General features: G+C 35.8%; 1 protein-coding gene across 1 annotated transcript; it reads right to left on the reverse strand.

Annotated features, from left to right (window-relative positions):
* Positions 1-13591: 13591 nt before the first annotated feature.
* LOC114293437 (heat stress transcription factor B-3) lies at positions 13592-16512 on the reverse strand. The gene is made up of 2 exons (XM_028237512.2): positions 15931-16512; positions 13592-14575 (listed from the first exon to the last, which is right to left on the reverse strand). Exons 1-2 carry the CDS (start codon positions 16168-16170, stop codon positions 14078-14080), a joined length of 738 nt encoding a protein of 245 aa, XP_028093313.2. The 5' UTR covers positions 16171-16512; the 3' UTR covers positions 13592-14077.
* Positions 16513-16986: the final 474 nt, after the last annotated feature.

The raw sequence follows: 16986 nt of genomic DNA on the forward strand, positions 1-16986 counted from the left end.
TCATGAAAGGTCCAATTCATCAAATCTATAAACATAGCTAGTGCATTGGTTAGCCCAAAAGGCATCACTAGGAACTCATAATGGTTATACCACGTACGGAATGTCATCTTCTGGATGTCTTTCTCCCTTACCCTCAACTGGTAATAACATGATCTCAGGTCTATCTTAGAAAAGCAACAAGACCTTTTCAAGTGATCAAACAAATCATCTGTACGAGACATTGGTGTAGCTGGTTTTTTGTGCTCCTCGAAGGGTTTAGTCTCCTCGGGTACAATAGCCCTACAGTTCGGACTCACCTGGTTCTAAATTTGGTTTCACAAGTACAATATGAAACAGAAAAATGAATGAGAGTCCAAGTCCAACAAATCTTAGAAAATTCATTAATCATCAGAGATACCAAAAAATGAACTGCATTGCCAGATTTCAGAGTCACCACCTAAATATTTTTGAGAAATTTAGGAAACCCGTGACTCGTGCCAAAGGCCACTTGTCTGTCATAACCAAAGTGTCTTGGCTCGGGAGCACCCTACTCACCCGATCAGAGATTGGCCGCTACTAATCATGATGTGATTTTTATTAACAATATATGCTCTTGTTCTGATTTTATTATACTAACTTACTATGTGAAGCAAATTACCTTGGAATGCTTTGATTTCATGTTTGTTTGAAAATAATTTTGAATATATGCTACTTGAAGGAAGAGTGAGCTCACATGTACACTAATCAAAGTCATTCCAACTTAAGCGAAATATCCTTCATCCACAGGTATTCAAAGAGATATTTCAAATAAACATGTAGACTCATGGTAGTATGCTTGACATGGTAACATAAACACACATGCACCTAGTACTCAACCGAGACAAGCCAAAGAGAATAATATGGTTAGAAAAATGGATGATCCTATATGCAAAATGGCTAATGCAACACATACAAAATACAACTATTAAATTTGGCTACTAATATGACATGTGAAGCAACTCAAAGCATGAGGTAGCACACATAATCAAGTAGGAAATGGTAAGAGCATTATGCATGATAAGCAAAATTTTAATGTATGCAAAAGTGGATACAAAGCATGGCAATGATATGAAACAAAAACATGACACTACATGCAACCACGGTAAGCATATAAACAAAAGGGAGAAAGCAATAGGGGTTGGAAGAAATACAAATATTACAAGTTTGCCCTCGCACAAGAGGATCCAAATGAATGTCCTACTTAACTAATTATTACAAACACAAATGAATAAACTTATTAATTAACTATTACAAATTTGAATTAAAGTAAAGAAACTAATTAATTACATATGAATCTAAAAGCTATTAATCTAATGGACTTGAATGGGAGGCGAGAAACCGCATGTGCACAACTAAGAACATCCTCCTGAAAACCTCTCTGTTCGCTGCCAGAATCTACTTTGTTTTGCCAGCAACAAACCTCTGTGTGTACACTCTAAAGGCCGACCAGCCCACAATGAGGCCCGGCGTATCCAATTCAATCCAACCGTGCCCTAATTTGGCAAAAAGATTGTATTGTTTGCTGAAAGAAACTACCACTGCCGTATAAGATGCTTGGCCAGCCGGTCTGACCAAGTGGTCAGCCGTACAAAATAATGGTCGGCAGGCCAATGTTTTTGGAGAATGCCGTGCTGCAACAGAACTGGAACAGAGCAAAACAAAGGGTTTTCAAAAGCTATTCATCCTTCCTGCCCCCCTCCTATCATGAAGATTTTCAAGGAGAGAGTATGTTTTCCAAATCATCAACCATAGCAAGTTTGCTTGCATGATGATCTTAAGAGCAAAAGGAAATGACTTAGCTAGACACCAAAAGTGTTATTCCCCATTCCTTCTCTCTATCATGAAATTATTCAAGGAAGAGGTAGAAATGCTTCATCAAATCATCAAACATCACTAGAGAGTATGTGATGATCATAGAGCAATTAAAAAGAAAAAAAAAAGTAACAACTTAAGAATTATTGTCAACTCATCTCCCTACTCATGGAATAAGGATGAAACACCCATTTCTATGCTACAAAGTGGAACTAGGAGAGATTTTTCAACACTTCTCAAGAAAGAGCTCTCTAGGACCATCAAAGAAAGTAAACAAAAAAAAAAAGAGAAAAAGCAAGCTATATATGAAAGCTTAAACACACAACTTGCCAAAGTTATTGACAACTCCTCTTTTTCATGAAACAAGGATGAGACATCCATTTTCATGTTTCGAAAAATGATCGAAAAGAGAGTTTTTCCACACTTTGAACACGGAAGCTACTGCCTAGCTTCAAGGTGGACAACAATAATATGAAAGTAAGAAATTTACACTAGTTAAGCGAACTTATGGCGGGGTGGCTAAGCCTAAGCTCTAATCCTCCCACGACCACAAGGTTCCAAGAGACATAATGAAAGCTAAAAATGATCAACTCAATGGATTGGTCACTATATCCTAAACACGCCAAATCCGAGAGGACTTACAATAACACAAATATGATATTTAAAGCATAATAAATAAGAGAACAGGACAAGGACCCTTTTGTAAACCCATATTAATTCATATCACACACAAACAACCCAAAAATACTAAAAAGGTACTAAAATTTACCAAATAAAGTGGAAAGAAAGCAAAACAAAAAAAATGAAAGAAAACAAAAGGGTGCATAACCATTGAACTAGCCCATGAAAGGGTGGCTAGCTCACTCACTTTTAACAAAGCTTTTATCACATTTTTAAGCTTAAAATAGCTCTGAAATAGCTCTGTAAAGACTAAGAAAAGAGAGCAAAAAGATGGTGAAAAAGCTCAAAGTTTACCTCTTCAAAGAGAGAAAGAGCTTTCTAATTCACAAACCACAAACTAAGCACTCTCAAGGAGCTGAAATTATGTTCAAAATCTCAAAAAAAACCCTCAAGTTTTAGCTTGTAAGGTGTATGTATTGTGTATCTATATTGCAAGAGGGTAGAGAAAATGGTTGGTCAAGCTTTTAGGCTCTTGGGGAATTTTTCTAACCCCAAACAATGAGGAGAGGTCTTGTATTTATAGAAAAACAACTCCTTACGTCGGCAATATCTGCAAAGGGACAACCGGTCCAAAGCATGTGCATGGGAGCAGCTAGCAGCTGTCAAAATATCTGCTACACTAAACATGGCCAGCCGCCGGTCCAAAAAGAGGCCTGCCTAGTCCTGTTGCCACTGAGAGCTGGCCGAGTCTAAATACCTACAGCTGGGTCCTATTTTGAAAAGAGGATTTTTTAATGATCTAAAACAGTTTGGTCAAAATAGGGTGTAAGGTTGGGATTAGAAACTCAAAACAAAATTCTTCTGCTGAAGATTCGGACGATTACACAATGTAACATTTCATCATCGAGTGTTCAGAGTGAGGCACCCAAGTCTTAAGGGTAATCAAAATGAGGTGTCTACAATTGGGTATTTGTTCTTAATAGTCACCCGATTCAATTTTTGATAATCTATACAAAGTCACAATGCACCATCTTTCTTCTCAACAAAGAGAATCGGTGCTTCCCAAGGCGAAGTACTAGGGAGGATAAAACCCTTAGCTAACAATTTCTGGAGTTGAATATTCAACTCACTCAATTTGGCAGGTGCAAATCTATACGGTGCCATAGAAATCTGTGTTGTGCCAAGCACTAAATTAATAGAGAACTCAATCTCACGGTGAGGTGGCAAACTACTAAGATCCTTGGGAAAAACGTTCAGGTATTCACAAACTACCCTTGGCAATTCGACTCGGACTTCATCACACTCTCTACCTAAGAAGTTTGCCAGAAGATAACTAAGTTCACTCCAACCTCGCGGATTGCATACTGGCAATGAAGCTCTATCGACTCTGTCCCTCATGTAATAAAAACAATTGCCACACAAGGTATATACAATAACCCTTTGACGGTAATAATCTATGACTGCCCGATATGATGACAACCAGTCCATACCCCATATAACATCAAAACTTCACATGGTAATCAACACAAATGCAAAAGGGAGTCGACGACCTGTAACCTCTATCTCACAACCTCAACACCCCTATTTTAATACAATCTCACCACCAACAGGTGACTCTATATTGAGTGAGGATCCTAACCGGGCCAATTCTAATCCCAATGCCAATGCAAATACAAATGAGATGAATAAATAGGATGCACCCATATCAATTAACATATTGGCAATAGAATTACACAACAGGAGGTACCTCGCACTACCAAAGGTGCTGGCACTAAGTCTGGTGTGGTAACATCATACACAAGCCCTGTAGGTTTTTACTCCACCTGCTTACCCCTCGGCGTGTAAGTCTGATACATTAACTGGGCCGAGAAAGTCCCCTAATTGGCCTTTGAGGCTTGAACTGACTGGGTAGGCTGATGACTCTATGTCTGTCTCAAACCAGATGCACCAGGCTTGCCACCTAACTGAGTGCAAAACCTCTTCATATGCCTTGACTGCCCACACTGATAACAAGTAAGCGGTTGTCCTCTCTCCTGACTCTTGGTCTGAGAACGAGCATGATGCAGATAGTTGCCTTCATCCTCTTTGCGGGTAAGCTGGAGATTTGTGACCCAACTAGCCACACTTATAACAAGAAAAGCCTCTTGGATTACCTCTCCCTAAACCCGAACTCATCACAAGAAAGGTGGACCTAGAGTATGTTTTCTAGTACTGTTGTGGGGTGGTCCCCTCTGCCTTTTACTATCCCAACTCTCCCCATGAACCTCCTAACTCCTCCTGGAGCCACTCATATATTCCTCCTCTACATAAACTATGCTCTCAAGATGAGCCGCCGCCTCTACAAGGCGTCTGTAGTCCCTAATCATTGACCCAGCTGCTTTGAAAAGGAGCCCAATCCTCAACCTCTTCTTGAACTTTACACAACGGCGTTCTTCTGTTGCCGCGAGTTCTGGTGCAAATTTAGATAGGCTAGTGAAAGCTACCTCAAAGTCGGCTACTAGCAAACTAAGCTACTTGAGCTTCAGAAATTGACATCTCAACTTCTCTCTAGCAATAGGAGGCAAGAACTTGTCCTAAAAGGCATTGATAAAGGCCTCCCAAGTCACCCCAATGCGCCCATGCGCATACTTCCCCCATTGATCTGCATCTCCCTTCAATTGGAAAGATGCCAAGGTCACTCTTAGCCCATTGTCCTTGATGTCGAGCATCTCGAATGTCTTCATCATCTGCTCAAGCCATTCATCCTCTTTTAAAGGCTCTTTAGGATCACCCAAAAACTTATTTGGATTAGACTTGAGAATGTCCATGGATTCCAGCAAACCTCTGGCCATCTCACGGGCCAAAGCGCCCACGGCCTGCTGACTAACTAGTTCGACCACATTGACCTAACCAACCCCTTCCCCTTGCGCCGAAATCTCATCTGGTAAAGACACCTCATGCCTTCTAGGCCTACCACGCCTGCCACCACCACATCCACATCCTAACATCCTAATGAATGTAACAAAAGAGGTTAGCACATTTACAAATATGCCGAAACTAATTCATTCGCATCCTAATGCGATAAACAATAGTAATTCACTCCACATAAGCACATAATCACATAATCACATAAACACATTCAAATTTTCTTCCGAGATAATGATCATCCCATGGCATTACCAGAGTTCCAATTAGAAACAACAGTGATCAAGTGCTTTTCTAATAGGACTTCTAGAAACCTGTAGACCTAATCAATAGCTTAGGAATTAAATTTCATACCCATATAATCACATAAGCATGTTATCACATAGCATTACAAACACCTCTATCAAGCAAGATAAACCCATTGTGGTAAGAATCACTTCCCACGTACCCAAAGTATTCAAACTCGGTATGCTCTGATGCAAAGTTATAGCGTCCCAAAATAATTTGAAGCGTTATCATACCAGAGAATGGGGCAAAAACGAAGGGTGATAAACAACTTAGATAAAAGAATTTAAATCCAACTTAACTCAGCTGTAGTGTAAGCAGGGAACGAGATTCAGTCTCTATAGAAGAGCGGGAGACAGTTGGTTGTTTCTTGGCTGACCAAGAAAAGAGGTTGGTGCCCAAAAAAATGCAATAACCAGAGGTTGATCGAGACTCAATTTAATCCCCTGCCCAGATAGAGTTAGAGAAGACATTAATATCAAAGGAGATAGGACAATACGTGAGACCATGAGTAATAGTTCCTTGAACATAATGAAGAATCCTTTTGACAGAATCAAAATCAGCCACAATTAGGGCATACATATGCTGACAAGCATAATTTATTGCAAGAGAAAGATCCGGGTGTGTAATAGTGAGCTACTGAAGAGCACCCACAAGATTTTGATAAAGAGTAGGTTGAGAAAATGGAAAAGAGCCATCAGATGAAGAAGACTGTTTGACTAAAATTAGAGAAGTAGTAAGCTTGCAATTGAGCATCCCAGCTTTGCTAAGAATTTCAGTAGCATACTTCTTTTAGGGCAAGAAGTAATTAGGACCTTGCATTTTAACAGAAATTCCCAATAGAAGAAATAAATAAATAAATAACTTGTTGCATATGTGTGAGTAAGGAGACAATATGAACTTGATCATTTCATGTTAAGAGAATATCATCCACATAAATGATCAGAATAATGAATGTAGAACCCGACCTCTGAACAAAGAGTGATGTATCACAATGACAATTTTTGAAGCCTTGAGATAAAAGATAGGCTGAGAAGGTAGAGTACCAAGCCCTAGGAGCCTATTTGAGCCCATAAAGTACCTTATTGAGAAGATAAACATGATCAAGGTGTATAGAACTGACAAATACTAGAGGTTAGGTCATGCAAACTTCTTCTTCCAAAAAACCATGCAAGAAAGCATTTGAAACATCAAGTTGTTTAATAGGCCCATGATGGTGTAAGGCTAATGATTGGATGTTTGGCCACACGACTAAATGTTTCTTGGAAGTCTACGCTATGCTCTTGGAGATACCCTTTTGCAACTAGTATGGCCTTATGCCTTGCGATTAAACCATCTGCATTTTTCTTAACACGAAATACCCATTTACAACCAATTGCTTGTTTGTGTGAAGGCAATGGTATAAGAGGCCAAGTCTGTTGCTTGAGCAAAGCTTGATATTCATGATTCATGGCTTCAGTCCATACAGGAGACTAAATAGCAAATTTATAGGATGTAGGTTCAACACCTGAAGCAACTGTTGTAACTGCAGTAGTTAAACATTGCGCTGGAAGAGAAGTAGACTTGGAACTTGTAACCATGGGGTGTGTATTTATGGAAAGAAGATAAGGTAATGCTGGTAATAGAATGGATATAGACTGAATGGGAATAGGGGCAATAGGTGTGAGATAAATATAAGAAGGAGAATGAGAGGAAGAATTGAAAGAATTGGAAGGAATATTTGTAGAATTGGGAAGATGAGAGCCAGAATTTGAAGCAGAGGAAACAGGAATTGAAGCAACTGAACTAGGAATGGATAGAGATATTTTAGAAGAAGTAAGAGAAAGAATTTGAGGGAAAGAACAGAAAAAAGTCTGAAGAGGGTGTAAGGAAGTAGAAGAATTATGGGCAAGAAAAGCAAGATTAGAGAATAGAAAAAGATGCTCATTGAAAAAAACATGTCTTGACACAAACACTCTTCCAGAAGATGGATCAAGACATCTATATTCTTTGGCAAAAATGTAGTAGCCTAAGAACACACAAGGCCCTGATCTAGGCTATAATTTGTTAGTGGAATAAGGTTTGAGCCAAGGATAACAAGCACAACCAAAAACTTTAAGAAATGAAAAATCAGGAACATTATGAAACAATAGCTCATCAGCGGATTGATGATGAAGATGAACACTAGGCATTTTGTTGATAAGAAACGCATCAGTAGAAATAACATCAAACTAAAATGTAAGAGGAATAGAGGAGTGATAGATTAATGCAATAGTTGTTTCAGTTATGCGCCGATGTTTTCTCTCAGCTACCCTATTTTGGGGAGGGGTATATGGACAAGAAATTTGATGAAGAATACCTTGTTGAGTGAGAAAAGTTTTCATTTGGTTGTTAACAAATTCAGTTACCCCATTTGTTCTGAGAATTTTAAGCATAGTATTAAACTGTTTTTCAGCATAGGCTTTAAAGGCCAAGAATATGTCAAACACTTCACTCTTGTAACATTGAGGATATAACCAAGTAAACTTGCTAAAATCATCCACAAACAACACAGAGAATCTGTAACCAGAACAAGATGGAGCAAGTTGGCGCCAAACATCACTATGAATTAAGGAGAATAGTTGATTAGTAGAAGAACTTGAGAGTTTAAAAGGAAGCTTGTGACACTTAGAAACATTACAATCAAGACAAGTAAAATTCTTACTAGGCATAGACTTAAAATGTTTCTTAAGATGAGCAAATTTTTGAAAAGATGGATGACCAAGTGTTTGATGCCACATAGCATCTGAGACTGGTTTATTGACTGAAGTGCTTATGCAAGCTTGAGAAGAAGTAGCAGTATTTTTCATAGACATAGAAGGAAACTGATATAAGCCATGCACATTAGAACCCTTGTGAATAATGGCCTTCGAGTGTTTGTCCTGAATTAGGAAAGAAGAATCATAAAAAATGATATGCAATTATTGTCCTTAGTGAGTTTTACAAACTGATAGAAGATTAGAGGATATAGCATGAGCATGAAAGATGTTATTCAATTTAAGAGAAGCATGTGGTGTAGGTAAAATACCCTTACCAGAGTGTTGAATAGGAATTGAAGATCCATTACCAACCATGATATGATCATAGCCTTGATATAGCTAATAAACACTCAAATTGTTCAAGTCATTTGTGATATGGTCAGTTGTTGTAGAATCCACATACCAAGGACTTAATAAAGATGAAAGCTGAGATGATGATGTAGGAGACGTAGGTGTGGCAACCACAAAATCCCTAGAAGACGGGGTTGAAGAACTGGATAGATAATTTGGAGATTGAAACTAATTTGAGAATGACTGTGATGAAGTTGATTGATAACTTGTATCCATTCGATACCAACAGTCCAAAGAAATATGATTATATCCACCAAAAATCTGACACATAGAACTAGTATAAGAAGATCAACCTCTACCTCTAAAATGAGAACTACCTTGAAAACCAAAAGATCTACCTTCACGTCGAAATACTTTATAGAAATTTCTACCATTGTTAGAAAATTCTCTAAAATTTCCAGAAGAACCACAAGAAGCTGTTAAGCAACTCTTGGTTCATGAGATAGTATTTTCATACCTTTGGCTTTAACATGAAGAGCCTCGGAACAGAGTAAAGAAGACAATTCTTCTATAATGATAAACACTGCTCTAGCTCATATGGTAGTCTCAAACGCATCATAATCATCCTGCAAGCCATTCAATACAAGAAAAACAAGATCTTCATTACAAATAGTAGAGGAGGCAAGAGCCAATTGATTGGCTATATCTTGAATATGACGAAAATAATCCTTCATAGAAGCAGATTTCGTCATAATTGTGTTTAACTTGTTCTTCAACTAATGAATATGAGATCGAGAAAGTGATATAAAACGCTTATTGAGAGTATGCCATACCTCTGAGCAATGTTTGAGATGAAGAACAGATGGAAATATAGAAGAAGATAGAGTTGCAGTGATGCAACTGAGTAAAGTTGTGTCAATCTTCCTCCAAATTTCAAAAGCTAGATTAGAAACCACTTGTCTAGAAGAATCCTTAATCAACAATGGAGGACACAAGGTAAATCCATCGATATTGTAATGCCCCGAAATAATTACTATAACCCATGCTCGGCATTAATAAGTGATCATAATGACAAAGTTGTTATCTTTCATTGATTTACAATTAAGATATTAGAAAGGCAAGATGAAAGTTAGACAAATATGAAATGCCCTCAAGGCTTACATCTTGCCAAGACGATGCTTGGTTACAACAAAAGTAGAGTTAAGTCCAATACAGTTAAAACCCTTGGCTTGTACAAAAATAAATATAGCAAAGACACAAACAAAGCTCTCGCTCCAAGTCCTCCCAAGCTATTGCCTTGGCGGAGGCATATCATCAGTACCTAAAATGTTTTTCCCACCATATAGGGTAAGTCAAAGCCTAGTCGAAATAATCTATCACAGTGTATGAATCTTAACAAAGAATAAGGTGAATGCATATGTAATGCTAGTGCCAAAACGTTTCTATATCTCTTTCGGAAACTATGCAATGCCATAATAATATCATAAATCACTTCCTTTGGAATAAAAAGATAGGGCAGTGAATCACGCTCTGGGAATATCAAAACAATATAGCCTTTCCTAGAAATTTCGTTCGAAGGAAACTGTAAATCAGGACCCATGTAAACGTAGGCTATACAAGCACTACTATTGCCATTTCACAAAAAATTCGTCTGCAGGATCGGCACCCATATATACACACGGTTTTTAGGACTTTCACCATAGACACTTAGGTTAACTTAATTCAACATCACAATACATGTTTCTCAGATTCACCCATTTTTCTCAAAACGATAAACATTTCCAATGTATAAGTGTGCGATAATGCTCAATGCAAATGAATGAGAAAATAGTTTAAATTCTCCTAATTCACATGCAATTTCTACAACACTCACAGATATCCTCCACCGATAGCCCAAAACAAATACTTCTAAACAGATAAATAGTTTTCAATAAAGATAAACTCTTCAAATTTTCCAGAGGTGAGTGATAATACATATCTAACTCCACCATCCTTATCGACCTCAACCCAATTTCATAATTTCAATATCAATCTCATAATTTATATAAAATCAACGTTTGTGGCCTTTAGGTCAAAATTCATTTTCTCTCCAAAATCAATCCCAAATATCAAAATCAACCATTTATTCCCAACTTAACATTATTTTCCATATCAAAATCATTTTTAGAGATCCATTTGAAAAATCCCTCTTTTGATTTTTACCCAAAACCCTAGATTCGTTCCAAATCTTCCAAAATCGCAATATGGTTTAGAAATAATAAATAACTAAGTTAAAACTCATACAAAAGTGTGGAAAGTATCTCTAGCTCAAGCTTAGTAGACAAGAGAGAAAGAGTGTTGGAAACTCAAAGACGTCAAAAATCAACTTTGCTCCGATTAGAACGCAGCCCTGGCCAAGCTCTACTTTTTTGACAAAGGCACACGGGTGAAAAAATCGATGGATCTGGTTGATTTGTAAAGAGAATGTGAGTTTTAGAGAGAGAAAGAGTCTCAACTTAGGATTTTGAAATATTTAGAGAGACAGAGAAATGAAAAAATAATGTAAAAAGTGACTTTTACGGACTAATATACGCACAAATCGCTCGAGCACAAGAAGTTTTGTTCAAGCGTCTAGACACAAAAGATGTGACCGCTCGAGCGCAAAATGTTTTGCTCAAGGGTAAAATACATACTCCTAATAGTTTTGCAGGCATGCGAAAGTAATGAGAGTTCACAAAGACCGCTCGAGCGCAAGAGACTTCGCTTAAGTGTAAGAGTCAAAATCTGGACAACAACAATTTTGAAAAACTAACTCCCAACCTGTTCCAAACACAGCCCTGACACTCCAATGACCAAACTCAATGAGTAAAATGAGAAACAAGACTTGAACAACATATAAGACAATGAAACCCAAATCCAGAACATCAAATGGGTTGGGTCTAAACCAAAATCGCTAAAGACATACCTTATCAGATCAATAGCATGAAGAATATTTTCTAACTGACCCTTCATATATAGAAATTGATGGAGTCAAGCTTCATAGTAACAAAGGAAATGAGATTGGATATGAAATGATTCAAGCTTGGTCGGAGATCTACAGGATTCGCCATTGTAGGTCCCTTAAGATCCTTGCCCGTGAGAACTTCAAACGTGCTCTGATACCATGCGAAAAGTAAAAAAATCTTATTCAATCTCAATTCAATAGAATATTTCAATTACATCCACTATATATATACAAGCTAAGGGAATTTGTTTTTGCAGTTGTAACAACTTCTAACTAACTAACAACTTACCCTTGAGTTGATCCTCTACATGATGGCTTATGATACTGCAGCTGTGGGTGAGCATCACCTTCAGTCTTTTGACGATTGTAACTGTAACTGCTTGAGTTGCTTATCAAGTGCTCCTATTCAAGTCCTATGCAGAAACAAGAGAATGTATTCAGTGGTTTGGTTGTTATCTGGGTGTCTTGTTTTTTGTTGTTCTCTGGCTCCTCTGTGATCAAAGGTTTTTGGGCTATTTAATCTGGTTTGATCTATGATTGTTGTGTGAATGATCAGAGGTGATGCTGATTGATAATGTTAATCCCCGCAGTATTCATACTGGTGTTTGAACTTTGGTTTCTGTACAAAGATGTCTTCGGGGCAGCATAGTCTTGGTTTTGGTTTCGTTATGTTGTTTTTTTTTTTTTTTTTTTTCCTGTTTGTTGGTTTCTCACCAACTAGGAGGTTGAAGCTTATTCTAGCCCCAAGTTCCTCTTTATTGATGTTTTCCATTGTACTTTGTACGTGCATCAACAATAAAAAAAAAAAAATTGCCGATCAAAAAAAAAATATATATATATATGCAACATTACCTTTATTTTCAGAGAATCTATTTTCATGACCTAAGCTCACTTATTTTGTTCTTTCTTTTAAAACTTCTAGAATTAGAAAATACTGCTTTCTCAATTTTTAATATTTTTTTTTTAGTTCTAAATATGGGTTCAAAAAAGGATGCATATTTTGGAGAAAAACTGAAAGAAAGTTCAAGTTGTATTATTTTATTGTATGTTATGCAATCGCTCTTGGATTAATTTTACCAAACTTTTTATGATATTTATTTCATGATGCGCAACATTACTCTAAAAATAAAACAATTAAAGTTATGAATAATATTAGGCATCATGAAAGAAATATCATGAAATACTTTATGAAGATTTTTCATCCGTTAATTAGTATGTAATGTTTTATTGTATGTGTAATTCAAGGGTGGAGAATTTTTATGAAACTTTCATGATATTTCTTTTATGATGCCTAATATTACATATTAACTCAAAATTTTTGTCATGAATTTTACTTAAAATTGAAAGGGAAATTCTATGATACACAGCCTCTTTGGAGGTGAACTCTATGCACTCTTAGTTATAATTGTATTGTTAGTTATGACTGATTGTGATATCGGTTATGATATTATTTTAGTTATGATTCAATAATTCTTTATTATACGTGATGCGATGTTTCGTTATAACTCTTTTTTCTTCTTCTTTTTTTCCTTCTTTAGTTATAACTCTCATAATATTGAATTCTGTTATTTGTAATAATTCACAAATAGCATAACTTGCATATGATACACACCTTACCATAGCATTTCCCAAATTAAAAAGAGTGATTATGATTCAATTAATATGTTGTGAGTATACAATGAATTTGGATTATATATACATTGAAAATTCTAAATAAAATTTCTGAATTTATATTATTACTAAAAACAAAAATCATCTCACTAAGTAGTTTGACCGTTGAGCAAATCCACCTTTTTATCTACACAATTATGCATAGATTAAGTCCTCATTTGAAAATTCAATATTTTAATCTAAAAGATACAAAATTATTAAAAAAATTAAAAAGTCAACAACTTATATAAAAAAGTCAAATATTCTCTTTTCTCTTTACTTTTTGTACATTTTTTTGTAAAAAATCTAAAAATCATTACAAATATACTAATTTTTTTTTATCTCATATTAACTAAAAAAGCTAAAAAATTATTAAAATAATTTGTTCTCAAACAATAGCTAAGTATGGACCATCTCCACGGTTGATCATAGCATTTGCAACATACATGGCTATACATATGCCTATCTAAATATATATTTATAAAACTCAAACCTATTTAATTAAAAAGCTACTTGTTTTAGCATGCTTTGGTTTTTCCTAATTGGCTACTTATTGAGTAAGGATCCTCTAAAGTGATTTTTTTTTAAAGTTTTCTAAAGTGTTACATTGTGTGGTTGAGATTTACTGGCAAGTCACATCAATTTTTCTGATGTGACTTGCCAGTAAATCTCAATCACACAATGTAACACTCTAGGAAACTTTAGAAAAATTTCACTCTAAAATTCTTGGTGCTACTTATTTGCATGACTGAGATAACAAAACACTTGCAGTTTCACTAATATTTGCTCTCTTTCTCTTTCTCTCCATGTCTCCTTCAACTTTCAATCTCACACCAAACAACTTTGGCCTATCATCTTCATCTTCTTCTTCTTCTTCTTCTTCTTCTTCTTCTTCTTCTTCTTTCTCCGATCTCGCATACATGGCCACTAGATCAATAAGCTCGGTACACTTCCTTTTCATGCCCGATAGCTCGGAGCTTAAGACCCCATTCTCTCTCTTGAGCCTTTTGTTCTCATCCATGAGGTTGCTATACCCCGATGATGATGAAGTTGATGATGACCGTTGATCTTCATCAGATTCTTTTGGCAGAGATTGGGTTGGTGGAGCTGGTTGTGATTGTGACTTGTTTGTCCATGCTTTTCTTCGACGAATTTCACATAATAGGTCTCTTTCGCCCTTTCGAAACATGTCATTGCAGAACTCCCACCGGCTTGTAGCCACCTTTCGGAACCCCTAGGGATCAATCATAATATTTATGTTAATATATAGCTCATGATTAATGGATCAAAATTTAGAAACTTCTTTTTTATGTATCAAAACTATTATATACCATAATAATTTATGAAATGATATGAAACTTTAGAAGCTATTTTAAGGCATCAAAATCAGATTATTTTTTTTCTAGTACTACACAGAAGATAGTGAGGTTCATACTAATAAATACACATCAGACCCACTATTATAGTGTCTGTGTTACACATACAGTTTGTATATCATGAGCATGGTAACTGCCTTATATTTTTTTTCATCATTTTCCAAATTAAGATAATTATAGAAACAGTAAGCTCAAGATCTCATAAAACATAATAGGCTAAATTTAATTTAGAATTCAATAAAATGGTTTTTCATTTTATTCTCTTTGCTTCTTTGTTTTCCTCTATCTCTTACAATAAATTAAAGCCTAATATAAGAAAAATAGAATAAATATGATTTATTGTTATTATGTGATACAACATCAAATATCTAATCAAGATATTGGTGAGCTTGTCATTGTTGAATTGTAAATTACTATTTTGTCTAAAAGTTTAAGTTGTTAGATAGATTGACAGTTTTATTATTTATATCGTTAACACCACCTAGTCCAATTGTCAAACATTTGATATTGTACTTTACTATGTTACGGTTCAACTATCAATACCTCTTTTTCCTTCCAAGAGAATAAGTTACATATGATGTTCTTATACATGTACCCCAAAAAATAAAAAGCAGGTCCAGGTATAGATAATGAAGGATTATGAGGTGAGGCCACTCTTTTGGTAGTTGATGTATGTAATTCTGATGTTGATTGGTTTATTTGTTGTTTTGTTATATTGAAAGTGTGGTGGCTCTTCCTTATCCAATGTTCCACTCAAAGCCCAAGATCCATGATGAGGAGCCCACTTCAAAACCTCATGGAACCACAAACTTTGCATTATTTGGATTTCCAAAAATCTTATTAAACAAATCAAAACAATAATAAGGTTAACAATAAATAAACACTAAACTACAAGGTAGGTCTGAAAAAGATTGGTTAACCTTTTCATTCAACAAAACTGGGTTCAAAACTTGTTGACAAATGACTAATGAGATAATGATCAACCATATATATATAGAGTATGCTCATTCAATGAATGATGAAAAAAAATAATTAAAGAAGTAATAAAAAAATTAAAAATTAAAATCAAAATCAATATCTGAGACAGCTGATACCTCACTACAAGAAAAGAAAAAACATTTTTTAACAAAGACTTTCCGATAAATGTGATTTTTCTAGTTTTCGATTTTAGGGGATATTGGATATATGGATTGAGATGGTAGTTTTAACATACATAAGTATTGAGCTGCCTGACAAAGCTAGAGAAGTTGCTGTGTTTGAAGAAAGTTGGGAGCAAATCTCTGGCAAACTCGGCCGGTTGCCACACCACGAAAGCCGTCCCCTCGGAGTTCCACGAGATGACTTGATCGGTCGTCGGATCCTCCACAAGCATGTAGGTTTTCAACAAGAAAGGTGGTGGTGAGGACTTCCTCAGTACATACTCAAACAAACCCTTTTCACATTCAACCTCCATCACAAAAAAATATCTAGAGAGAGAGAGAGAGAGAGAGAGGTGCACTGCAAAACTAACTAACTAACAAGAAGATGATCAGGAGGAAGAAGGGTGGTGGTGGTGATCACAAGGGGTAAAGAAGAGAAGAAGGGCAGTTAAGAACTCCCAACCCCAGCAATAGAAACCCAACACGACTCCACAGTGCATGAGAAATGCAAGAGCTTTGCCTTTTCTCTCTCTCTCTCTCTCTCTCTCTCTCTGTGTGTTCAAAGAAAGAGAAATGGTCCGTTCAAAAAAAAAAAAAAGAAAGAGAAATGGTTGAAACGTATGTTGTAGGTTTGCCTCTTCTTTTATACTACTGTCAAACCGCACAAAGACCCATTTTATATTATATTGGCTTATTTTAAAAAATAAGTTAAAAGTTGATTTTTTTTTATTTGTTAAAATATGAAATAAAATATCGAGATAATGTGACTTAAAAAATTAAAAAATTAATTTTTAACCAAATTTCAAAATAAGTTATTATATAATATTGTCTAAAATATGTATACATTAATTACCCGTTTCTAAAACATTACGTGTAAAATTGTGTATATCTTGTTTTAAAAAAATTTAAAAGGAGCCCCGTGTGCATTGTGAGTTGTCTTTTTTTACCAGTACATATCTGTATATGATTTTTTTTTTTTTTTTGGATTCAAATCATATTTGTATGGAAAATGTCTCGTAACTCAAATTTTGTGGCTCAAAAGTGGCTCAAATGGCCAAAACGACGTCGTTTTAGCCATTTTTATGTTGTTCTGTACTCAAAACGACGTCGTTTTGGCCATTTGAGTCACT

The sequence above is a fragment of the Camellia sinensis genome, chromosome 12 (genome assembly GCF_055761805.1).
Source record: "Camellia sinensis isolate YWXY chromosome 12, ASM5576180v1, whole genome shotgun sequence".
In the NCBI taxonomy this organism is placed as follows: Eukaryota; Viridiplantae; Streptophyta; class Magnoliopsida; order Ericales; family Theaceae; genus Camellia; species Camellia sinensis.